Source organism: Oncorhynchus mykiss, chromosome 28, assembly GCF_013265735.2.
Source record: "Oncorhynchus mykiss isolate Arlee chromosome 28, USDA_OmykA_1.1, whole genome shotgun sequence".
Lineage (NCBI taxonomy): Eukaryota > Metazoa > Chordata > Actinopteri > Salmoniformes > Salmonidae > Oncorhynchus > Oncorhynchus mykiss.
Window position 1 is genome coordinate 28,522,217 of NC_048592.1, and position 27,979 is coordinate 28,550,195.

At 42.2% G+C, this 27,979-nt stretch overlaps 1 protein-coding gene across 1 annotated transcript; it reads left to right on the forward strand.

Annotated features, from left to right (window-relative positions):
- LOC110508851 (phospholipid phosphatase-related protein type 4-like) lies at positions 1-27,979 on the forward strand. The gene is made up of 7 exons (XM_036966703.1): positions 1-427; positions 6,849-7,034; positions 11,659-11,788; positions 12,021-12,219; positions 16,037-16,094; positions 17,794-17,967; positions 22,717-27,979. Exons 1-7 carry the CDS (start codon positions 350-352, stop codon positions 24,343-24,345), a joined length of 2,454 nt encoding a protein of 817 aa, XP_036822598.1. The 5' UTR covers positions 1-349; the 3' UTR covers positions 24,346-27,979.

Consider the following 27,979-nt stretch of genomic DNA (forward strand, 5'->3'; position numbering starts at 1 on the left):
TTAGCATTTTCCTTCTCGAGTCGTTCCACATCGTTGTCACCTGCAAACACTAAATACTCACAAGGAATGTAATGTAATATTTGGAACATGTTTCTGCCCTCTAGATATCTAAATACGCACAATGTTTTGAATTGTATCATTTGGTTTTGTGGCTGGTTTCGATACAGTGATTTTTTGCGCGAGTGACTGACTGCAGTGGAGCGGTTCCTTCAACACAAGCGCGACACTTGGCGATGGAGCAGAAACCACCAGCTACAGAAGCATAATCTCTTACATTGCCAAAATTACGGGCGGAATTAAATACAACTCTCTGTCTCCGGCCTCTCAAAGGAGAGACAGGAGGTTCATCATGTCTGCAAAAGAGAGATTAAAAGGGAAGATGACCAAAGACAGCGTTACCTTACTGCCATGTTTCTATTTCGTTGAGGTAGGTGAGTTAATACAATTAGGAATTATAACACTATAATAATAATATAATTTAATAGAATATCTATGGTTTTGAATGAATATGCGGTCACTGACAGCGGAAATGCAACAAAATGCAGCTGTATCTTATTGTATGCATCTCATTGCCTACAGGTAGCCGCGCAAAATGTGCGTAATTTTCAGTCACGGTGCTGTGCATTGGTATGGCAGTCACGATCAAAGCTAGGATTAATGATGAGGTTGCCATAAAGCTACTTATTCAAGGTTAACGAGCTCTCCTCATGTCTTTCTGTCATTTGTGTCATATCACAGATTCATACAGTAGCGATGATGTAAAGTGGTGAACATGATAGAGAATAAATCATTTTAATCTTGTGACTCGAATAGTCACATCTCTCTTGTTTAATCTCTATTTTATCGATCATATAACTCAACACCCACATAATTTAGAGAATGTTCGTCCAAAACTAGTTGGATTATGCAAAAATGACTCCCAAGGGTGCGTTCAAGAAAAAACAGGAAGGAAAAAATATTTAGCCCTGTTAGTTTTCTCCCACGCAGTGATTATAATGAAACTGCAAATCATGAATATTGATATGCCATGCTAGTTTATGCAGGATTACTCTGTTATACAGCATGTGACGCCTATGTAAAATGACATAAGTCTATACAGCCAATGGATTAATACATGCATTAGCATTTTTTGTGACTAGAGGCCTAACTGACAAAGACAGTAATGTCATCTGCTGAATCTGGGAGCTCTCCATAGTACTGAAGACTGCTGCGTGGTTTCAATGCATTATTATGAGTTTGATGATGCTCCAACAAATATGTAGGTTTTATCATTCATTATAGATCAAGTGAAGATTAACCATAGATGATTACCTGAAAGAGCATCGGGTGGGTCTAATGTTTTCCCCTACATAGGCTACATTTATACAGGCAGCCCAATTCTGATATTTTTTTACACAAATTGATCTTTTGACCAATCAGCTCTGAAAAAGATCTGAATTGGGCTGCCTGTGTAAATGCAGCCATTGAAGGCTGTATGGCCTGGTTCTTGGATGTACACATGGGAGAGGGGCACGATGCCCATATTAAGTAGGACAAGCATTCTCATGGGGCTTCTATAGTGCAGGTAAGGAGGGTTGCAATGCAAACCTATGTCATTGACAAGCAGAGGTCCTCTCTTCTTTGTCTGTTAACGCTGACTCTTTTGGTTTTACATTTACATTTTTTGTCATTTAGCAGACGCTCTTATCCAGAGAGACTTACAGTTTGTGCATTCATTTTACGGTACAGTTGAAGTCAGAAGTTTACATTCACCTTAGCCAAATACATTTAAACTCAGTTTTTCATAATTCCTGACATTTGATCCTCGTAAAAATTCCCTGTCTTAGGTCAGTTAGGATCACCACTCTATTTTAAGAATGTGAAATGTCAGGTTTGTAGGCCTCCTTGCTCGCACCTGCTTTTTCAGTTCTGCCCACACATTTTCTATAGGATTGAGGTCAGGGCTTTGTGATGGCCACTCCAATACCTTGACTTTGTTGTCCTTCAGCCATTTTCCATGACGTTGGAAGTATGCTTGGGCACATTGTCCATTTGGAAGACCCATTTGCGACCAAGCTTTAACTTCCTGACTGAAGCTTCAATTTATCCACATAATTTTCCTCCCTCATGATGCAATCTATTTTGTGAAGTGCACCGGTCCCTCTTGCAGCAAAGCACCCCCAGAACATGATGCTGCCACCCCCGTGCTTCATGGTTGGGAAGGTGTTTCCTCCAGCATCTTCACAAGGTCCTTTGCTGTTGTTCTGGGATTGATTTGCACTTTTCGCACCAAAGTACGTTAATCTCTAGGAGACATAATAAGTCTCCTTTCTGGAGCGGTATGACGGCTGCGTGGTCCCATGGTGTTTATACTTGCGTACTATTGTTTGTACAGGTGAACGTAGTACCTTCAGGCGTTTGGAAATTGCTCCCAAGGATGAACCAGACTTGTGGAGGTCTACAATTATTTTTCAGAGGTCTTGGCTGATTTCTTTTGATTGTCTTATTATGTCAAGCAAAGAGGCACTGAGTTTGAAGGTAGTCCTTGAAATACATCCATAGGTACACCTCCAATTAACTCAAATTATGTCAATTAGCCTATCAGAAGCTTCTAAAGCCATGACATAATTTTCTGGAATTTTCCAAGCTGTTTAAAGGCACAGTCAACTTAGTGTATGTTAACTTCTGACCCACTGGAATTGTGATACAGTGAATTATAAGTGAAATAATCTGTATGTTAACAATTGTTAGAAAAATTACTTGTGTCATGCACAAAGTAGATGTCCTAAACGACTTGCCAAAACTATTGTTTGTTAACAAGGAACTTGTGGAAAAACGAGTATAAATAACTCCAACCTAAGTGTATGTAAACTTCCCACTTCAACTGTAGCTAGGTAAGACAACAAGATATCAGTCATAGTAAGTATAACTGTTCATCAATAAAGCAGCTATCAGCAAGGTCAATGCTGCTCGATAACAACACAAATGTCCTGCTAACTTGTGAGTGAGAGGAAAACAAGATACGAGTAATGAAAATGGAGAAACCACACAGTGGTGCACAATGTCTAATTTGAGCACCAAGCAGCGTTCTCTGCTCCATCCTCTACTTCTTCCTCTACCCTCTTTAGCTGAATATGTCGAGTGTGTTTGCTATGCTTCAGTAAACATAAAGAACCTCAACAGGACATGAATGCAGGCTAACTCTCTGTCTAAGTGTGACATCAACAAGAAGGATGGCCCTTGGTAGACAATGGATCTGCTCCCTGAGAGAGAGAGAGAGAGAGAGATAGAGAGAGAGAGAGAGAGAGAGAGAGAGACTCCATCTAGGGAGAGTATGAGGGATCATTGGATTATAAAAGTGTCAAACCCTGGGACCTAAATCACTGGCCTCGCTAGCCACTTGATCTTGCGAGCTGCCCTGGTGGCCCAGTCTCTTCTATCATAGGATTGCAATGAAATACAAAACATTATCTCTGGAAACAATGAACTCAAGTTATGTTGAATAACTTAAAAATAGTGTATGGTCATAGAAATAGGATCGCTAGAATGCCATCCATCATGGCGTTATTGACTTGAATGGGGATTCCTATTTCTATGGTTATGGTTAGTATTCGACTTTTGCTACATAACTACAGCAGCAGTGGCTAAAAACAATGGTTGCTCAAACAGAGCCTTCCAGATTTATTGGAATTGCATTTTTGTAATTTTCCCTTTGGTGGGGGACAACCTACTGTTCCTCCTTACCTTCAGCCTATTCAGATAGATGTTCCTTTACAACTGCTTAGTGACAGGCAAGATGGTCGTGCAGATCATCATTCAGTTATTTGCTTCATGGAGCTCAATTATATAGTAAATTAACTGGTGTCATCACAACAAGCAGTAAGCCTACACATAACCTGGATGTCAGTAATCAAACAGATGCAGGAACAGACTTGCATGATAAGCTCTTATTAAACGAGCACAAGGTTGCAAAGTGCTATCAGTGTGGTGGGCAACCAGGCAGCATCCATGTAGCACAGCTTCTAAGGTGTTTGTTTGTGATTAGGTTCATACCAATAGTTTGCTAGGCATTATTTTGATGCCATTGTTTATGTCCGTTTATTCTTTTGCTCATAAATAGTAGGTCAAAATTCTGGTTTTGGTTGTTTTAGTAGTAGTAGTAGTAGTAGTGGTATAGTAGTAGCAGTAGTATAGTATAGTAGTAGTAGTAGTAGTAGTATAGTAGTAGCATTATTAGCATCAGTAGTAGTATTAGTAGTAGTATAGTAGTTGTAGTAGTATAGTATTAATAGTACTAGTAGTAGTATAGTAGTAGTAGTAGCATTGTCAGCTGTTGTGGTCATTAGTTGAACCAGTTATTGTAGCATTATATCGATCATGATGATCCTCTTCATTATTTTGTTAATGCCAGTATAATTTTAAGCAAGACCTTATCGTTTATAGCGCTGGTATATTAGCAGGTTGGAAACTGCATGAAGAAATAACCCATTGACCCATACTGGGTTGGCTCCAAATTCCTTCTGGTTGGAGTCTTAAATGACCTGAATTAGTCTAATTTAGAACTAGTGATTCAATCAGATCAAAAGTTAACGGGCAGTAGGCGACACCTACATAGCTGATGTTTTGGCGGTGTCAGAGGTGTAACTGCAAATCGGGGAACAGCTGCTTGTCACGAACCTACACCCGTCCCATTCGCGTTACAAGTTCAGAAAGAGAAAGTTTAGGCTATATAGAAATAGTTATTTATTTAACCTTTATTTAACTAGGCAAGTCAGTTAAGAACAAATGCTTATTTACAATGACGACCTACTCCGGCCAAACCCGGACGACGCTGGGCCAATTGTGCGCTGCCCTATGGGACTTCCAATCACGATGGGATGTGAAACAGCCTGGATTCAAACCAGGGACTGTAGTGACACCCCTTGCACTGAGATGCATGAGATGCAGTGCCTTAGACCGGTACGCCACTCGGGAGCCCTAATAACGAAGATCAAATCATTCAATGAAATAATTAGGATTTCTATCAGCCTATTGGAAGTGTAGAATACATCTCAAATTCTAGTTTGCCGAGAGCCCCTTGTGGATTTGACATCTCTAACGCAGTTCCACCTCCGACATGTGGATATCGGCTAAAGCAGATCTGATTGAATTGAACCCTTAGTCTCCATCATTCAGTGCATGATGGAGAAAGCCTCAGGAGGGAGGAGTTGTATAGGGCCAGGAGTTTTTCCTTACCTTGTGACCTGGTGCGAGAAACTCCTGGTGCGAGAAAGTCCCATTTGTGTACATTTACTTTAAAGAGTTCCGTACTGTAACCCCCGTCCCCAACAGAGAACATTGATCTCACTCATGTAAGATCTGTAAATGTAGCTCCTGAAGATGCCTTTTGTCAGCTGTAGTAAGATAACATTTCCCTTCAAATGTTACATTTCCATCGTTTTTGATCGCTTGCCCATACTGATCCTCAACAGATCGTATGCTATCCCGTTCTGTTGCTGTTGTAATCATTTGTAATCACCATTGGCAAGAGGCATATGGAAACTGTCTGTGTAATTGCTGTAGAAATTCAGTTCTCACAGAACACTCAGATAATTGCTTTTCTTTGCTGAGGTAGAGAGAACTATAAATGGAGAATGAATGGAAAATCCACCCTGTGTAACCACTGTGCTTTTATAAGCCACTGTAAGCCATTGTATGTTCTCTATGTTCAGGTCATGTTTTTGTGCTTGGGTAACAGTTTCAAGTTTCAAGTTGTATTAGTGGTATGTACTTGATACACATGGTATACACCGTCCAATGAAATGCTTACTTGCAGGTTCCTTCTCGACAATGCAACAACAATAAGAAAAGATAAGAGTACAAACATTAAGTAACTCAGTTGGTCATCAACAGGTGCTAGGGGTAAATCTTTTATATAGAGACTTCCATTCTGTTATGTTAGCCATTACAAGTATAATTGGGGTCCAATCACTCTTACCACAATTGTGTATAATATAGAACCACTTATTCCTATTGTATCCTTTATGTTTTTTAGTTTGCCAAATTAAATTGTAGTTCAAGTTATTAAGTCACTGAATGGAAGCATTTTCTGATCCTTTGAGGCCCTGTCTGGAAAGAGAATTATAGTTTAAAAGTCCTCAGCACTCAGGAAGGATGAGGATCACTCAGGAAGGATGAGGATTACCCAGAAAGGATGAGGATAACTCAGGAAAGATTATGATCACTCAAGAAGGATGAGGATTACTCAGGGAGAATGAGGATCACTCAGGAAGGATGAGGATTACTGAGGAAGGATGAGGATTACTCAGGAAGGATGAGGATTACTCAGAAAGGATGAGGATAACTCAGGAAAGATTATGATCACTCAAGAAGGATGAGGATTACTCAGGGAGAATGAGGATTACTCAGGAAGGATGAGGATCACTCAGGAAGGATGAGGATTACTGAGGAAGGATGAGGATTACTCAGGAAGGATGAGAATTACTCAGGAAGGGTGAGTATCATTCTGGAAGGATTAAGATTACTCAGGTTAAGATAAGGATCAATCAGGAAGGATGAAGATTACTCAGGAAGGATGAGGATTACTAAGGAAGGATGAGGATCACTCAGGAAGGATGAGAGTTACACAGGAAGGATGTAATTTTGAAGAATAGTGGGTTGTCTTTTGGATGGCTTGTCTGACAGTGCTCTAATGTTAGTCTGTTTTCGGTCTGCTGCTTGCCATATGTTCTTAAGACAGCTTCTAACCTTTCCCCCTCTTTGTCTCTCATCTCTCTCTCTCTCTCTCTCTCTCTCTCTCTCTCTCTCTCTCTCTCTCTCATCTCTCTCTCTCTCTCTCTCTCTCTCTCTCTCTCTCTCTCTCTCTCTAGCTTCCCATCCTGGCCTCTTCTGTGGTCAGTCTGTATTTTCTGGAGCTGACAGATGTGTTCAAACCGGTGCGGTCAGGTTACAGCTGCAATGACCGAAGTCTGAGCATGCCCTACATCGAGCCCGCTCAGGAGGCCATCCCCTTCCTCATTCTCTTCAGTCTGGCCTTCGCTGGACCTGCAGCCACGGTCAGTGTAACCACAAACCTCATTCCTGTGGTGGAATTATTGTAATCAAAAGGAGAGACTTTTAGATTTCTTCAAAACAATCAAACTTTATTATTTAATTAGTGCAGTAATGGAGCTGGTCGGTAAACACCCCTGGAGGTGATCACTGAGAACTCAACGATGGGATTTGAGCCACAGCATTTTATAGCAAAATCCATCCTCCTGGATGTTCATGACAAACAACAGATGTATGGAATGGATTTAAGAATTTTAACTCACATGTAGAAAATGCATACATTCTTCATAAAACAAGAAGCATAAAAGCAATAACTCATTGCATGTGTTCCTGCATGTGACCAGCTGCTATAGCACTGGCTCAGCCTCCTCCCAAGAAATGTAGCACTGTCCCCCATTTCAACCTCCAACACATATTCTAACTATTCTACCAATTTGTCTGGGGAGGTCATGATGCACAGTCCCCTGCACGAACCCATGAAGAAAAACATAAGATGCATACAGATTATGAGGTTCAAAGCTATATCTTCATAGACAGTGAAAAGCACATATTTAATGCATAATGCAGTGCATGCAACAATGGAGTTTAATAAAATAAGCTTTAGTTATCTAGCACACTCCAATGGATCAGCATGGTGGAAATAGCTATTTCCATCCCAGAAACAGAAATTAGCATATCTTGTTGGACAAATCCAGATAGTGACTCCTGGTTTAAGTTAAATGTATTCCGTTGGTGCCAAATGAACATGACCCAAGACAAGCATCATGATTCCAATAGATCAAATAGATTAGGATCAGTTTTACTCTCCGGATCAGAGTTCACGCTCTCCATTCACCAGAGCATGCTGAGAATAGTGTCAACATCTTAAATTCATAACAGCAGTGTGCTCTTACTCTTAAGGGACCCTAATTGCACTACCAAGGGATCACATCTAAGGCTTTAGGGCCTGTTTGCTGGCAAACTCACTCAGTCCTGGTTTACTCTCTGTGAGTGTGGATAGTCCCCCTCTAAGGGTTCTATATTTAGTGTACCAGCAAAATTCACTCTTCATATTTCACTTCTAAGGGTTACTCACGGCCAGCATGTCCTTATACTCAGTGTGTTCCTTCCAAAGGGTTCATCCACTTATCAGTGCTCACATCTTATGGTTTATTCATGCTGAATGAGAGTTCACTCCTAAGGGTCCAGGGAGAATCCAAAGGGTTTGCTTACAATGTCTGGGGTTCATTCCAAAAAGTATCACATTTAATAATTTAGCATTCTCATTTTCCTGGATTAATCAGAAGGGTTTTCTCCCTAAAGTATGCTCAGATGTGTTTACTCATGCAGATGAATTCGCTCATAGGCAATGGGATCACTTCTAAGGGAAGTGTATGCTCCCTAGAGTTTTTTCTTGTAGAGTGGTTCCGCTTTTAGGGTCTAGTTAAGAATATGTTTTCATTGTTTTAATATTTAATATCTCACTCTTCCAGAAGTGTTCTGCTCTTGGGTGTAGGGGTCAAGTGTCATCATTTTGCTAAAGGTCATGGTTTTGTAATAGTATCTTCTATAAAGATAACATCTCTATGTTGTTCTGTCTATGGTGTCTTCTGTATTCTAAACACTAGTAATGTGAGAAAACAGCTAAGGTGTCTGCGAGACAGTTTCCCATGGACTTTTATGAAAAGTGTTGGCCTAAAATATAATGTCCTGATTTTGCTGATTGATGATCACCCCAAATTTTCATTAATTTGACATGTTATATTCATACAATTCTCCATTAATTTGACGTGTTATATTCATACAATTATCCATTAATTGGACATGTTATATTTGTACAATTCTTAGCATCACTCTGTTGCTGCTCTCTCTCAATGCTCCTCAGCAAATATTCCCCTGACTGCGTCTCGCTCCGCGACACATTCTCTTTCTCTCCTTCGACTGTTATCACCTAGGCAACCTGCGGGTTGGTGCTTCTTGCAGTGTCATGCCTTGTCTTTCAGGCCCGTACAGTTTGGCTGGCGCTGTCAGCTTCAATCGGACTGCCGCCCACCTAGGGCCACTGTCAGAACATCAACACAGGCAGACAGAGGGACAGACAGACAGAAAGACAGACAGACAGATTTTATGACTAATAAAACAGCTTCCCAGTGAAGGGTTTTCTTGTTTTTGTTTATGCTTGAATGACTTGGTTTTGATGTTTGGTCGAAACACACAGATTACACTTGGTTTCTCTATGTTGCTTTCTTTGACTTTTGCTATGACAACGTTATCGCACTATGACACTGGCTTCGCAGGCAACTTGGATACGGTTAAGATATTTAGCTGCAACTTGTAATCTAATTCCTTTTGTTGAGAAGAAATAGGTCACTAGGTCATCTTTAGTATTACACACAAAAACTACAGACAGCCATATAATACAAAGCCATACTAAAAACCTTTCAGTATAATGGCTTTGCCCCTAGCAACATGTTCTATGATGGTTAATGCAACTTCAATCGCTCTCCTTGAGTCATTAACTTCATATTGGGTCCCTTCTTTAAGAAATGCAGTATCATCTATATAACATCACTACACTGCAGCAGGAGATATGATTGCCTTGACTATATATACTGCCTGTTTAATTTGTTCCCACTCACTGATCCTCTCATCATTAAAGTAAATGCAGGCAATGCCCTATTAAATGTCATGTGCCTCATACTGTGCCGAACGCACATATTTTTCTGTACAGTATAGGCTATACAGTAGTAATTTATCCTAGAATCAAAATAAAAACATAGGCTGTTAAAGAACAGTAACAAAATTTGACAATGAATACTAAGTTGTTCAGCAAGGGCGTGCCTATGTGTACCTTCTGTATACTTCTGGCCCTTCCTTGGACACTGTGTTAACTAAGCTCTAAACGAGCTTAAATGCCATACAACACTCCTTCCGTGGCCTCCAACTGCTCTTAAACGCTAGTAAAACCAAATGCATGCTTTTCAACCGTTCGCTGCCTGCGCCCGCCCGACTAGCATCACCACCCATGGACGGTTCCGACCTAGAATATGTGGACAACTATAAATACCTAGGTGTCTGGCTAGACTGTAAACTGTCCTTCCAGACTCATATTAAACATCTCCAATCAAAAATCAAATCTAGAATCTGCTTTCTATTGCACAACAAAGCCTCCTTCACTCACGCCGCCAAACTTACCCTAGTAAAACTGACTATCCTACAGATCCACGACTTCGGCAATGTCATCTACAAAATAGCTTCCAACACTCTACTCAGCAAACTGGATGCAGTCTATCACAATGCCATCTGTTTTGTTACCAAATCACCTTATACCACCCACCACTGCGACCTGTATGCTCTAGTCGGCTTGCCCTCGCTACATATTCGTCGCCAGACTCACTGGCTCCAGGTCATCTATAAGTCTATGCTGTACTGCAGCGCCAGCTGTGCCACCAGAGACTCTGGGTTCGCGCCCAGGCTCTGTCGTAACCGGCCGCGACCGGGAGGTCCGTGGGGCGACTCACAATTGGCCTAGCGTTGTCCGGGTTAGGGAGGGTTTGGCCAGTAGGGAAATCCTTGTCTCATCGTGCACCAGCGACTCCTGTGGCGGGCCGGGCGCAGTGCACGCTAACCAAGGTTGCCAGGGGCACGGTGTTTCCTCCGACACATTGGGGCGGCTGGCTTCCAGGTTGGATACGCGCTGTGTTAAGAAGCAGTGCGGCTTGGTTGGGTTGGGTTGTGTATCAGAGGACGCATGAATTTCAACTTTCGTCTCTCCCGAGCCCGTACGGGAGTTGTAGCGATGAGACAAGATAGTAGCCACTAAACAATTGGATACCACGAAATTGGGGAGAAAAAGGGGTAAAAATGTAAAAAAATATATATATAAAAAAAGTCTATGCTAGGTACAGCTACGCCTTATCTCAATTCACTGGTCATGAAAACAACACCCACGTTCCAGCAGGTATATCTCACTGATCATCCTCAAAGCCAACACCTCATTTGGCCGCCTTTCTGGTTAAATAAAGGTGAAATGAAAAAAGATATACATAAAGAAATGTGCCAAGGGAAATCTCACACGCTGGTTAGATGGTTCGACCGAGATGTTTAGTGTTTCCACACAGGTCAGTTGTTTCTCCCCAGCAGGTGAGATGGTACGTGCTAGCTGTCTAAGGTTTGTCGCAGCTTCCGTCCTGTTGTAACAGATCTCTACCTCAGCATGGCGTCAGGTGTCACAGGCAGACAGTTAGTGTAGCTGCCCCACAGGCAGACAGTTAGTGTAGCTGCCCCACAGGCAGGCAGTTAGCGTAGCTGCCCCACATGCAGGCAGTTAGTGTAGCTGCCTCATTGTCAGGCTGTCATAGGCACATACTGTAGTTGTTTTAGCTGATTCACAACAGAAGGCTTAAGTGGTGGAGCAGCCCTGCATTGACTTTAGCTATTTCTTCTTCCCTAACAGCTGCTGCTATCCACAGGCAACTCATAACTGAGATTATGAATAACTTATCTGTCAGTTAGTGTCATTGCCATTTAAATTCCAGTCAATTCAGGAAGGGAATTGCACTCCTATTAATAAATTATTTGGTCCAATTATTCAACATACAGGAATTAAACCCTCACTCTGTCTGCCCTTTCTGTCAAATCTCTCCATAGATAATGATAGGAGAAGGTATCCTGTATTGCTGTCTGTCCAGGAAAAAGAGTGGGGTCAAAACAGAGGCCAATATCAACGCAGCCGGCTGCAATTTCAACTCGTATATACGGCGAGCTGTTCGGTTTGTTGGTAAGTTTTGATATTTTCTCAATCATGACAATTTGAAAACATATGGTGTATCTCACTTCACAAAACATAAACTATGTGGGACCTAGCTGTGTAGTGAACAGCCACATGTTTTGTATAGTCTTTTGTCTTGTCTTTTGGTGATTAGCTGAGTAATATCTCCCTTGCTCTCCCTCTTTCTGTCCCCACCTTTGCGGGTTGTCTCTCCCCTCTTCCTCCCATCTCTCTCTACCAGGGGTTCATGTATTTGGCTTATGCATCACGGCTCTCATCACTGACATCATCCAGCTGTCGACGGGTTACCACGCCCCCTACTTCCTGACAGTGTGTAAACCAAACTACACCATACTCAACATGACCTGTGACGACAGCTCCTTCATCATAGAGGACATCTGTTCTGATGGAGCAGACCCAGCCGTCATCAACTCTGGCAGGTTAGAGTGCTGATCTAGGATCATTTTTACGTTAATAAACAAGTAATAATAAATAAGATTACATGGACAGAGAAAATCTGATCCTAGATCAGAATTCCTACCCTGGGACAGTTTATGGATACGGGCCCAGTAACTGAGACTGTTCTGAAAATGTATTTAAAATATGCATAGAGGTTTGAATGACGCATGCACCATCACCCTCAGGAGAAACTAGATGGTTGGTAGAACATGTGGTTGACCATGGCAGTCAGCATTTATGAATAATCTCCACTGTGTCTGTGGAAACAGGTGTAGGGTGAAGTTGCACCTACGGCCCGCGGGAAGTATGACTATTTTTATTTGAAGGGGGAGGTATTATTAGAAAAACACTCCAGGCCACTCTTGAATGTCTAAAACTTGACAGAAATTATAATGGACCTGTATATTTTAAAATAACTGCCCTTTTTCTGGCACGCAAATTGCTTTTGATGAACAAATCAGCCCAAATATAAATCTGTGCGGCCCTCCTCTAAATTTTGAAATCCTGATGTGGCCTCTTCAGCCAAAACATTTGCCCACCCCTGCCCTAGACAGTTTTGCATTTTCCCCACTAATGGTTACGATTAGGACTAGTGGAGGGGAAGCTGATCCTAGATTAGAACCTAGGGCAAACTTAACCTTGGAGCTTGGCCTGCAAGGTCATCTCTAGTGGGTTACCACATATGGTCATTAGCATACCTCTGTAATGTAGTAAAGTTTGAAACAGTATACAGTGCCTTCAGAAAGTAAAAAATATTGTAGTAGTATACAGAAACTGTAGTATACGGTAGGATACTTTACTACATACTGTAGTATCCCTCGATCATGTGTTGTACTCATTATAGAATGTTGTATTATACTGTGAAATACTAAACACTACAGTATTATCCACAAAATAAAATATCTGCAAAAACACTACAGTCCACAAAAACACTGAAAGACTATAGTAAATACTAGTATTTAATTTGCATATACCATGCTCATTCCACTCTCCCATATCCCAATTTGTGCCATCCGTAGATGAGAAGCCTGCATGCCAAGTATAGACAATATATTGTGTTCCCTACAGGTTATAGAAAAGAGCAGAAGCTATGAACTATCCATTCAGAACAATTGTTTATGGAAGATTTGCTCTTTTTGTATTTCTTCACTAGGTTTCCTCAAGGAGAAAGCACCCCCCTCACGTCTATGCCGAAGATAATAAAACAAAAACACTAGTAAATACTACAGTAATGTCCCCAAAAACACTAAAGTAAATAGCACAGTATACTGTACTACAGTCCGCAAAAACACAACAATAAATACTACAGCATACTACAGTCCGCAAAACACTATAGTAAATATTACAGTATACTAAAGTGTGCAAAAACACGACAGTCATTTCTATAACATACACTACAATTTCTTTAACTACAGTACTTATACTATAGTAAACTGTAATACTACAGTATACTACAGTAAATATTGTAGACTGCATTCTGCAAAAAAAACTAAAGTGAATACTAAAGCATGAGGGGTGACGTGGAAACGACGTTGATTCAACCAATTTTTGCCCGGTGGGATGTTACAAAATGCTCATTAGCAATGTTAACAACAGCGTAATGTTAACAACAGCGTAATGTTAACAACAGCGTAATGTTAACAACAGCGTAATGTTAACAACAGTGTAATGTTAACAACAGAGTAATGTTAACAACAGTGTAATGTTAACAACATCGTAATGTTAACAACAGTGTAATGTTAACAACAGTGTAATGTTAACAACAGCATAATGTTAATAGCAGTGTAATGTTAACAACAGTGTAATGTTAACAACAGCGTAATGTTAACAACATCGTAATGTTAACAACAGCGTAATGTTAATAGCAGTGTAATTTTAACAACAGTGTAATGTTAATAACAGCGTAATGTTAACAACAGTGTAATGTTAATAACAGTGTAATGTTAACAACAGCGTAATGTTAACAACAGTGTAATGTTAACAACAGCGTAATGTTAATAGCCGTGTAATGTTAACAACAGTGTAATGTTAACAACAGTGTAATGTTAATAACAGCGTAATGTTAACAACAGCGTAATGTTAACAACAGTGTAATGTTAATAACAGTGTAATGTTAATAACAGTGTAATGTTAATAACAGCGTAATGTTAACAACAGCATAATGTTAACAACAGTGTAATGTTAACAACAGTGTAATGTTAATAACATCGTAATGTTAACAACGGCGTAATGTTAACAACAGCGTAATGTTAACAACAGTGTAATGTTAATAACAGTGTAATGTTAATAACAGCGTAATGTTAACAACAGTGTAATGTTAATAACAGCGTAATGTTAATAACAGTGTAATGTTAATAACAGCGTAATGTTAACAACAGTGTAATGTTAATAACAGCGTAATGTTAATAACAGTGTAATGTTAATAACAGCGTAATGTTAACAACAGCATAATGTTAACAACAGTGTAATGTTAATAACAGTGTAATGTTAACAACAGTGTAATGTTAATAACATCGTAATGTTAACAACAGCGTAATGTTAACAACAGCGTAATGTTAACAACAGTGTAATGTTAATAACAGTGTAATGTTAACAACAGTGTAATGTTAATAACAGTGTAATATTAACAACAGTGTAATGTTAACAACAGCGTAATGTTAACAACAGTGTAATGTTAATAACAGTGTAATGTTAATAACAGCGTAATGTTAATAACAGCGTAATGTTAATAACAGTGTAATGTTAATAACAGCGTAATGTTACTAACAGCATAATGTTAATAACAGCGTAATGTTAATAACAGTGTAATGTTAATAACAGTGTAATGTTAATAACAGTGTAATGTTAACAACAGTGTCATGTTAATAACAGCGCTAGCTTGCAGAAAAACACCCAGAGTAGCCTCTACCTCAGGAGTGACTCACTACCAGTCTCAGAGACATTAGTTTGTTAAAGGCACTTAATGTCTCCACTCTCTACCAAGTCACTGGCTTAACCTAATGAATACTGTGTCTGACTCACTGAACAATGTAGCAGTCCTAGCTACGGTCTGCTGGTACCGCAATGAGAAGAGAGCGAGGAAAACTGAAGATGGTGTTTCTACAACCCACTCAGTTCATCCCCCGTGCACTTACGAAACAGGGAATGTTGTGGCAGACCTGCCTGCACCCACACACAGCCCAGGCAGCTGAGCGTTTCACAGCTATCATTTTCAGATCTTACCACGGCTGTCACTTCCTGTTACTCATCAATATGTGGAAAATGTACTGTGTGTCTTCTATTCTGTCCAGCCTCTCATGAAGGGAAGTTGGCCTGTTAACATTTGCCCTAACTACGGCATCGATATTAGAAAGTCCCTCAGTTGTCAGACAAAACTCGCTTTTAAGTTCTTTAAGGGTGCTGTTTTTGTATTGTACAAATGATGTAGGGTTTGGAAAACTCTAGTAGACAAGTGGGTCTGGACCATAGACAAATGGTGGCTACAGCACAGCCCTGAAATCAGATTGGCTGTCATTTTATTATTAAAGTACATAAAGGGCTATTTGTTGACTTTATTCCTTGCTGGAAAGCTAGCTCAGGCTTGGTATATAACAAAAGCCTGCTATGCGCCTGCTATGCGTATGTGCTAAAACTGCTTATAATATGGTCAGTGATTTCAGGGGCAAATAAAAACCAACTCACTGCTGTGGCAATGCGATCATGGGTTGTACCCTTTACGGTGGATTTCCTTTCAGAGTCTGTCTCACTATCTCTCAAGCAGAAGATTAAAATGTCTGTCTCCCTCCACTGTCGTTCTAGGAAGTCCTTTCCCTCGCAGCATGCTACTCTGGCTGCCTTCGCTGCTGTCTATATCTCTGTAAGTAATCCAGCTACAAGCACACACACACACACACACACATACTGTAGGGGTACACACGCATACACACACACAGAAACACACACACACACATACCTCCTCTGTCTACTGCCTCACAGCAATCTGGTATAACTGGTTCTCATCAAGTGCACTGGATGCTGCTCTATGATGATTTTCACTGTGCTTCCTGCAGTCAAATAACAAAATCACCCTCTAGAGGCCTCATGGGCATAATTTCAGAATTAAATAACATTATAAAAATAAGAAAACGCAGGAAATCCGGTGTTTATGTCAAACGGTTTTGTTATATTTAATTATTCTGTGATGTACACTACATGACCAAAAGTATGTGGACACCTGCTCGTCTCATTTCAAAATCATAGGCATTAATATGGAGTTGGTCCCCCTTTTGCTGCTTTAACAGCCTCCACGCTTCTGGGAAGGTTTTCCTCTAGATGTTGGAACATTGCTGCGGGGACTTGCTTCCATTCAGCCACAAGAGCATTAGTGAGGTCGGGCACTGATGTTGGCCGATTAGACCTGGCTCGCAGTCTGCGTTCCAATTCATCCCGAAGGTGTTCGATGAGGTTGAGGTCAGGACTCTGTAGAGGCCAGTCAAGTTCTTCCACACCGATCTCAACAAACCATTTCTATATGGACCTCTCTTTGCGCATTGTCATGCTGAAACAGCAAAGCACCTTCCCCAAACTGTTGCCACAAAGTTGGAAGCACAGAATTGTCTAGAATGTAATTGTATGCTGTAGCGTTAAGATTTCTCTTCGCTTGAATTAAGGGGCCTAGCCCGATCAATGGAAAACAGCTCAAGACCATTGTTCCTCCTCCACCAAATGTTACAGTTGCCACTATGCATTGAGGCAGGTAGCACTCTCCGGTTGAGCCAATGTTGCTTTGAGACGTTTCCACTTCACAATAACAGCACCTAGAGTTGACAGGGGCCATTCTCTAGCAGGGCAGAAATTTGAGAAACTGACTTGCTGGAAAGGTGGCATCCAATGACGAGGCCACGTTGAACGTCACTGAGCTCTTCAGTAAGGCCATTCTACTGCCAATGTTTGTCTATGGAGATTGCATGGCGGTGTGCTCGCTTGTCAGCAATGGGTGTGGCTGAAATAGCCAAATCCACTCATTTGAAGGGGTGTCTACATACATACATTTTATATATATGGTGTATATAAAGTGTAATATTGGGATGCAAACTCAAAATGGAGTACATTTCAACTCTATATCTGACATGGTACAAGCCCATTACCATGTGTGTGAGGTCTATACTTTTTTTTCAAAGTAGATTGGTTTAAGACTACCAAGAAACACTCCATGTGACGCTGATTCAGCCCACTGCAGTAAAAGGTTGTAATGTTTTCCAAAACATGAGTCATCCTTGTAATGATTGAATTGGACTGCAGTCGTAATCCAAATCAAGTTTCGAACAAGGGGCTACCTCCGTTTGAAGTTAAAAGTCCTTTGTTTATAGTATATTGATTCCAGGCCTCTCTACAGACAAGAACAATTTGTTCAGAGTAGAATCCTTAATTAAACTGGATGTACAGTGTCTATAGATAACTGTATAGAAGACAGCTGAATTATTAGCTGTATGCAATCCATACTAGGAAGTCTTTAGTTAGTTAGTTGGTGACTTCCTGATATGGATACCGGAGTGTATCGCTCCTCTCTTCTCCAGATGTACTTCAACGCGACGTTGACAGAATCCTCCAAGCTGCTGAAGCCCCTGTTGGTCTTCTCCTTCATCATGGGTGGCATCATCTGTGGGCTGACCCGCATCATCCAGTTCAAGAACCACGCCATCGACGTCTACTGTGGCTTCCTCATCGGAGGAGGGATCGCCGTCTACCTGGTGAGATGCTCCAGTAGATCTCTAGTAGAGCTACAGATGTCGTATTTAATTTGATCATGCTGTTGTTTCAGGAATTTACCTGAACAGCAGGAAATGCAAATTTGTAGTCCATTTGAGATATAAAAGGCTAATTTTCCCTTAAAAATGTCAGACTTGGCCTCCCGGGTGGTCTAAGGCACCAGAGACTCTGGGTTCGAGCCCAGGCTCAGTCGCAGCCGGCCGCGACCGGGAGATCTATGGGGCGACACACGGCCTAGCGTTGTCCGGGTTAGGGAGGGTTTGGCCGGTAGGGACATCCTTGTCTCATAGCGCACTAGCGACTCATGTGGCGGGCCGGGCGCAGTGCACACTGACCAGGTCGCCAGGTGTACGGTGTTTCCTCCTACACATTGGTGCGGCTGGCTTCCGGGTTGGATGCGCGCTGTGTTAAGCAGCAGTGCGGTTGGGTTGTGTTTCGGAGGACTCTTGACCTGTTGTAGCGATGAGACAAGACAGTAACTCCTAACAATTGGATACCACGAAATTGGGTAATCAGACTTGATTAGCCCTAACAAATATTTTATCAACCCCCCCCAAAAAATTTCCATTAATTATAATTAATTTATAATCTACAGGATTATTTTCCTTTTGTGAGAAACTGGGTAGAGTTTAAGGTACAGCATCTGCAGTACATCTCAAGTAAATCTAGCATATCTCTATTAGATCACTGATCTTCTAGGTCTTGGTCCATGGACACTACCTGGTGATACTATTGTACTATTGTAGATATAGGATGCTCTGCCAGTAGCACCGTAGCCCCTATAAAGGGCACTATGTTTTCTGGTCAAAAGAAGTGCACTATATAGGGGAAATGGTGCCATTTTGGACACATCCCTAGGTTCTTCAGTCCTGGTCCTGGAGACCGACAGGAGGTGCAGGTTTTTGTTCTACTCCATGTTGTAACATACCTCGCTGATTCATCTAGTCAATGAAATAACAGGTCAAATTGATTAATTGAATTAGGTGTGTTAGTACTGGGATAGAACAAAAGCCTGCATACCCAATAGGTTACTAGGACCAGGATTGGAGAGCACTAATCTAAACATTAATCTTATTGAAACCATTCAAACGAAGGAGCTGATCGTGGACTTCGGGAGACAGCAGAGGAAGAACACCCCTATATACATCCACGGGGCCACAGTGCAGTAGGTGAAAAGCTTCAAGTTACTCTGTGTACACTTCACTGACAATCTTAAATGGTCCACCCACAAAGACAGTGTGGTGAAGAAGGTACAACAGCGGCTCTTCAACCTCAGGAGGCTGAAGAAATTCGGCTTGGCCCCTAAGACCCTCACAAACTTCTACTGATGCACCATTGAGAACATCCTGTCGGGCTGAATCACTGCCTGGTACGGCAGCTGCACAGCCTGCATGTGCTGGGCTCTCCAGAGGGTAGTACGGTCTTCCCAACGCATCACCGGGGGCACACTACCTACCCTCCAGGACATCTACAGCACCCGATGTCACAGGAAGGTCAAAAAGATCATCAAGGACATCAACCACCCGAGTCACTGCCTGTTCACCGCGTCATCATCCAGAAGGCGAGGTCAGTACAGGTGCATCAATGTTGGGACCGAGAGACTGAAAAACAGCTTCTATCTCAAGGCCATCAGATTGTTAGATAGACATCAGAACGTGTCTCCTTCCTGAGTGGTATGACATCTGCGTGGTCCCATGGTGTTTATACTTGCATACTATTGTTTGTACTGATGAACGTAGTACCTCCAGGTGTTGGGAAATTGCTCCCAAGGATGAACCAGACTTGTGGAGGTCTACAATATTTTTTCTGAGGTCTTGGCTGATTTCTTTAGATTTTCCCATGATGTCAATCAAAGAGGCACTGAGTTTGAAGGTAGGTGTCACGGTTGTTAGAAGAGACGGACCAAGGCGCAGAGTGATTTGAGTTCCACATATTTTATTTGCAGTGAAACTTAACTAAACAATAAACAAACAACGAAACTTGACTTATGTGGTGCAACAAGCACAAACACAAACAATATCCCACAAATGCAGGTAGGTACAGGGAGACCTTAAGTATGATCCCCAATTAGAGACAATGATAATCAACTGCCTCTAATTGGGAACCATACTAAAACCCAAACATATAAATAATTGACACCCCCTAGTCACGCCCTGACCTACAACACCATAGAGAACCAAGGGCTCTCTATGGTCAGGGCGTGACAGTAGGCCTTGAAATACATCCACAGGTACACCTCCAATTGACTCAAATACTGTCAATTAGCCTTTCAGAAGCTTCTAAAGCCATGACATAATTTTCTGGAATTGTCTAAGCTTTTTAAAGGCACAGTCATCTTAGTGTATGTAAACCTCTGACCCACTGGAATTGTGATATAGTGGATAAGTGAAATAATCTGTCTGTAAACAATTGTTGGAAAAATTACTTGTGTCATGCACAAAGTAGATGTCCTATCCGACTTGCAAAAACTATAGTTTGTTAACAAGGAGGTTGTGGAGTGGTTGAATTTTTTTTTTAATGACTCCAACCTAAGTGTATGTATACTTCCGACTTCAACTGTATATACTGTATTTATACTCCGGACTCCGACATTGCTTGTCCTAATATTATATATTTCTTAATTCCATTTGTGTGTATTGTTGTGAATTGTTAGGTATTACTGCAATTTCGGAGCTAGGAACACAAGCATTTTGCTACACCTGCAATTACATCTGCTAAATTACATTTGATTTGATTTGATTATTCTCTGACATAAGGTGATATAAAATTGTCTGTCTGTATATTGATGGATGTAATGAATAGTGACATGTTTCGCTATCTTGTTTGTTGAGTCCTGTTGCACTTTTGTATAGGGTGTTAGAGATATTCAATTATCTGTATGAATGAGAACAGGATGCTCTAGTTTTGAGCAATATGTTTCATGCTATTATAAACTCAGTAAAAGTCAACTGCGTTTATTTTCAGCAAACTTAACATGTGTAAAATTTGTATGAACATAACAATATTCAACAACTGAGACAAACTGAACAAGTTCCACAGACATGTGACTAACATAAATGAAATAATGTGTCCCTGAACAAAGGGGGGTTCAAAATCAAAAGTAACAGTCAGTATCTGGTGTGGCCACCAGCTGCATTAAGTACTGCAGTGGATTTCATCCTCATGGACTGCACCAGATTTGCCAGTTTTTGCTGTGCGATGTTACACCACACTTCCACCAAGGCACCTGCAAGTTCCTGGACATTTCTGGGGGGAATGGCCCTAGCCCTCACCCTCCGATCCAACAGGTCCCAGACGTACTCAATGGGATTGAGATCTGGGCTCTCTCAGTGGCAGAACACTGACATTCCTGTCTTGCAGGAAATCACGTACAGAACGAGCAGTATGGATGGTGGCATTGTCATGCTGGAGGGTCATGTCAGGATGAGCCTGCAGGAAGGGTACCACATGAGGGAGGAGGATGTCTTCCCTGTAACGCACAGCGTTGAGATTGCTGTTACACGTGGTCTGCCACTGCGAGGACGATCAGTTGTCCGCCCTGTCTGCCTGTAGCGCTGTCTTAGGCGTCTCACAGTACACACATTGTAATTTATTGCCCTGGCAACATCTGCAGTCCTCATGCCTCGCAGCATGTCTAAGGCACGTTCAGACAGGTGAGAAGGGACCCTGGGCATCTTTCTTTCTGTGTTTTTCGGAGTCAGTAGAAAGGCCTCTTTAGTGTCCTAAGTTTTCATAACTGTGACCTTAATTGCCTACCGTCTGTAAGCTGTTAGTGTCTTAACAATGTTCATTAATTGTTTATGGTTCATTGAACAAGCGTGGGAAACCCTTTATAACAAACCCTTTATAATGAAGATCTGTGAAGTTATTTGCATTTTTACGAATTATCTTTGAAAGACAGGGTCCTGAAAAAGGGACGTTTCTTTTTTTGCTGAGTTTATGACTTTATCAATGTTTGAACATTATTTCAATATTGTAGGCTATATGGTAAGTAGGCAATACGGTAATGGATATGTGAGAAAATGAAATGTGCATTGAATTAGCTTAATGTGCAGATACATAACATGATTACGATTGGGAAAGATACTGTCCATTTCAGCAATGTGCTGTAAAATCCACTTCCATCTTTGACTGTACTGAATCATAGCAAGTTATAAATATCACAGATGCACATCCCACACACACACACCGCCTACACAAACCCATGCAATATCCTCACATTTAATATTCTTCAATCAGAGGTGCTTGAGGCTATGATCGTGCTACTGGTAATTTACCCCAACAGTAATGCAGTTTAGTTTGGACTGCTGCATTCTATCTGACTCAATGACCAAGACAAATCCACTGTCACAATCTTGCAGTCCTCCTGTTGAACAAATGTCTCTTGGCTCTTGGTTAGGCTATTTATGTCTTATTGTGTCAGATACTGTATATTCACTGTGCTTCAATAGTGCTTGAAAAAACGTCATGGAATCCTGGAATGTTATACTAATGTCTGTCTTGAGACGCCTAAGACCATTTTGTTATAGGTAGATATAGACATAGTAGGAATGGAAAGGTAGGTAGAGGTAGTTCAGGATAGGTCATTCAACCTATAATGAATGCTGTCTTCCCAAAAGAGACTTATTTTAGACAGTTGTAGGTAGATAGATACAGTAGGTAGAGGTAGATTTAGGTTATAGATAAGTTGAACCAATAATGAATGCTGTCATGGTCTCTCCTCTTCTCAGGGTCTGAATGCAGTGGGTAACTTCCAGCCCAGTGAGGACACATCCAGACAGCAGCCCCAGCCTCCCCCGCTCCGAGAGCCCCCCAGGAGCAACACTGTGCCCAACGTCAGCCAGAATGCAGGTCGCCACCTGCAGCCCAACAGCCTCAACAGCATGAACAGCCTAAATAGCGTGAGCACAGCGGACGGCCTCACCGCGGCCCACCCCGAGACCATCCTGACCCGGGTGCCCTCCTGCCGCGAGTCCAGCTCCCTGAATAATCTGAAGAGGGCCAGCGCCGATTTGGAGTGCATCACCCCGCCGAGTCCCATGGGGAAACAGGACTGTCTGGTGACCTTTAACAGTAGCACGTTACCCAGGTCACATGGTGGCTCACTACCCGAGGAGCACCGCGTCCCTCGCCGCCACGCCAGCATCCACTCCTCCATGGACTCCACGCGCTCCAAGCAGCTGCTGTCTCAGTGGAAGAGCAAGAACGAGAACCGGAAGCTCTCTCTTCAGGTGATGGACAGCGGGGTGGTTGTGGGACGCCACCATTCAACATCCTCCTCCTCCTCGCCTCAGAGGACCATGGAGCTGAGGTGCAGCTCTGAGCCATCCGCCATGGGCCTGGAGGCAGAGCTTCGTGCTCAGGGACACATCCCCGCCCAGTACATGAAGCTGGCAGCCAGCACCGTGCCACTGTCCAACCACCTCCCCCACAACGGGGGCAGCAGTGGCCTGGCAGGGGGGGCCCGCGTGTCCATCCAGTCCCGGCCAGGCTCCTCCCAGCTCGTCCACATCCCAGAGGAGACGCAGGAGCACGTCAACAGCGGCACCTCCAGTAGGGAGGACGAGGATGATGACGACAGGGAGGATAACTATGGCGGCGGTGGGATTCCTGGTGGGGGAGGCTCGGTTCGCTCCAAGTGGCTGAAGGAGGGCGCCCCCTGCAGGACTAACAGTCTAACTAACCAGCCACGCATCATGCAGGTCATCACCATGTCCAAGCAGCAGGGTCTGCTCCAGCACGGCAGCCCCAAGAGCTCCGAGGACGGCAGCGTGGTCAGCTGCACAGGCTCCATCCAGTACAAGGCCCTGATGGACCAGGAGGCCGGCCAGGGGATCGTGAGGGTGGAGGCCCATCCAGAGAACAAGCCTGTGATCAAGCCTCCGGACGGCAGTGGCTCCTGGAGGTGGAAGCCCCAGGAGCAGCGTGGCAGCATCCGCCAGGCCTTCGAGCTCAACGACCTCAACCGTGACACGGAGAGCTGCGACTCGCTCAAGGACGGCTACGGCTCCTTCGATGGCAGGAGGAGCCAGACAGGCACCGACACCGGCAGCGAGCATGGCGGTGGCAGTGGGGGAGGCGGTCACCCACACGTGCACCACCCTCACTACCACCACCACCACCACCCCCACCAAGGCATCACCACCATCCGTGTGACCCCTGTGGAGGGACTAGGAGGAGGAAGTGAGGCCGCCTCCGAGACCCTCTCCATCGCCTCCAGCAGGGAGTCCACCCTGCGGAGAAAAGGCAACATCATCCTGCTCCCGGATAGAGGTCAGAGTCCAGACAACTCCAGGAACTATTTCAAAGGGACCTCCCCCACACCGCCCCCCACCCTGGGACTGGCCTATAGAGAGTGAACAGCTGCCCCAGTCATCCCTTACCCTTACCATTCCCCCTTACCGCCCATGTGGTGGCCTATCTGTCCCCCCATGAGTGGCCTTCTACACTGGGTCTAGTCTGGAACCCACAATAGGACCATTGAACACATTCAGCTACGACTGTATATTATCAAACCCATCATGGATTCAGTGGTGTTAACTGGGCTGGCTTACCTTTTCCAGTGCCATTCTGAAGGTCATAATTCATTAGCTAGCTCAGTGTGTCTAGTACAGGAAGGCCACTACAGTGTTTTTCCATTCTGCAAAAATCTGTTTTTTTTTTTTGTTTTCAGCAGTTTGTTGTTAGACTTGGTTTGATAGGACCGGATTAAATGTATGTGTGTGTTCTTTGAGAAATGCAGTAAAAATATATATATTTTAATGAAGTAAGCTTTATGTGACAGATTTTTGAGTGCAGACCCATTTCACCTCGTTGTTTGTCTGAATTCGTGGTTTTTACGCACCAGCCAAGCACCATGGTTCTTTTTTGATTTGAAAATGAAACTCTATCACACACAATGGTCCTTTAAGAATGCAGGAGATGCTGGAATAATCGCCACAAAGTCATTTTGCGCACACCTTTCAAACCTTATTTCATTACATAAACTTCCATTTGACAAGCACAAGTACTAACTCTTTTAATACAATGGCTATAGTGGTTTTAACTTCGAATTTGATACTATTTGTTATCAAATTGCAAGAGGCTTTGATGGCAATGAACCATGCAGGTTATGTATTAAGTTGATGGACATGATGTTTTGTAGGCCTTTTCCATTGATGTACTGTGCGCTTTCTCAGCAACATATAAATGTCCTTGTGTAATGTGACCATGATTGGGTGTTGCACTGCATAGCAACACTGGAGGGGCTTTTCATAAGACGACGAACCATGACAATTGTGAAAATACATTTTTATATTTTTTGCTATGTACATATTTATAGTTCCCCCGATTGATCTGCAACAATATTCAGATGTCTTCATTGGCTTATTACTAATTATTGATAGTCTATTTTAACAAATATGGGTTTATTCAATGTTGTTGTTTTTAGAACTTTTGCGGGATATGAATTTGTTTGGCAGGTGATTTACAACAGAGCAATGTTTTAAGAAATCACCAAATATTATCCATGGGTTGCAAAATTCCGTTAACTTTCCACAAATTTCCTGGTTGTCCAGAAATCCTGGTTGAATTCCCTCACGACTCCAGGGTTCTTCCAACTGGGATTTCTGTAAAACCTGGGAATTTTGGGGAAATGAACATCATTTTGCAACCCTAATTATCGCTGTGAACACACCAGTCTTTCCCTGTGCTTTAGCCACACATTGTATCCCTCGAACAGTATAACATGCTTTTCTTAGCTTACAAGGGCAGCAAATGAAGTATGTTAATAGGGGCAGTGGATACAGTATGTAAGACAATATATTTCTAGGAGCAGTGGATTAACTATGTAAGATAATTACTTACCAGGAGCAGTGGATACAGTACCTTAATCAAATTAGTTTTGCTTAAAGACTGGAAATTCAAGAGGAACTTTACACTTTGCATCCTGTATTGCCTTTGACGAAGTATACTAACAAGTATTCGCTGTTTTTTGATACATACAGTGACCTTTTTCCTATTAGCAACCTGTATGGTAGTTTAAGAAAATGTTTGTTTTTTTCTGCAAAATGTTTAACAGCTGTACAAGTTTTTAATGCTACTCAAATATGTTTTAAGTAAATGTATCTATTGATGAGTGACATAAAAGGGAAACCACTCTCGGTAGAGGCTGCTCTTCCTGGTACATTGATATGTGCACAATAATTGATTTAATTGTCCAGTTTGATTTTCCCGATTGGACAATGTGGCAGCACAGCCTGTGCTGGGAACTTTGGTTATGCTGTTAGATTAAAATCAATCATACATTAGTGTTCCTTGGGCGATAATGAACCATGCACGATTCAGGACTGAGGAGAGGTTGTATAATGGCAATAGCATCCCTCTCCCTCCCACAAGAGAACAGTAAACAAGTGAGTCATACTCAGTATCCAAACTATGTAAGTGCAAAAATAACATTACAAACACTACCATTGATTAGTGGCACTGTAATTCTAACATTACTCTATGTGTGTTATATGCTGCCATTGAACAATATAATTGTTCAATGAAAACCTTTCAATGATTTTTATCCCGTTTGTTGTGCAAAGGTAGGGCCAATCAACAATACATGAATGAAAGTGTGGCTTTTACAGTACATATTTATTTATTTATTTCACCTTTATTTAACCAGGCAGGCAAGTTGAGAACAAGTTCTAATTTACAATTGCGACCTGTATAGTATACTATGCTGCAGAGGAAGCTGGTGGGAGGAGCTATAGGAGGATGTGCTCATTGTAATGACTGGAATAGAATAAATGGAATGGTATCAAACACATCAAACATACGGAAGCATATGGAAACCATTTTTTTCATTCCAGCCATTACAATGAGCCCGTCCTCATATAGCTCCTCCCACCAGCCTCTGATACCTTTATAAAACTGCCAAGAACGTACTGTTCATATACATCAGGGGTCTCAAAGACATTTCACCCAGTTCCACATTCTGTCTTTAATGAGGCCTGTCAGTTTGAGATCCCTGATATACAGTGCTATGTGCATAGAACACTAGCTTTACTCATGACACCTGAGATAGCTACAATAGTGTTTACACTCGTTTTTACAGTGGTCATAATATGCCAGTTGCATTTGGATTACCAATATAATTCATGTATTGAGCTTGTTTGTGTTTGTACCAGAGGTTGGAACTGAAATTCTTTTCCAATCGTTTCGTTCTGAACAGTACCAACCATTCTTTTTTTGTTGTTCCTTTATACTGTTCCGACCAGCTAAATAAAGTTCTGAAACGGTTCGAACCCCAAAAATGGTTAATATCGTTTCTGTTCCTTTTTAAACCTTTTAAAATATATATATATTTAAATGACTTAATCAATCAGTGGATAGAGCAGCTTGCTATGGAGCTATAGGTGTTTACATTGGACAGACAACTGTAGGTTGTGAGATGTGACAGAAATTTTGCGGGTGGGGAGAGAACAAGAGAGGGTGGAGGTGGCTTGGCTTGAAACACTGGGCATCTTGTTAAGACATGCATGATCTCAATTAGGCCTACAGAATTGTAGGAGGGGCTTCTATGGAGGAACATTGAATGTCTTTGAACTTCCGAGAGTTGGTTTAACGTTGGACCAGAGCTAGCTTGTAAGCTTGTGTGTGCAGAGCGGCACCAGAATAATAAATAACAAACACGTCCTACCTTTTTGTAGTTAATAAATCCAATGTGAAACGTAATTACTATAGTATCCTTAACAAGCATTGAAATAGTGAATCCATTCTTCTCCAATTAAAAATGTTTCTCCCTAATTTATGAATCACGCTAGTAATGTAAGTAGGCTGCAGTAGCCTATGCTTCAGATGGGAGGGGCAGGTAGCCTACACACGTACACACACAGGCAAAGATTTTCATCTGTGTCTCCCGATGGCATGGTGGTCTAAGGCACTGCAGTGCTAGCTGTGCCACTAGAGATTCTGAGTTTGAGTCCAGGCTCCAGACCCATAGGGCGGCGCACAATTGGCCCAGCG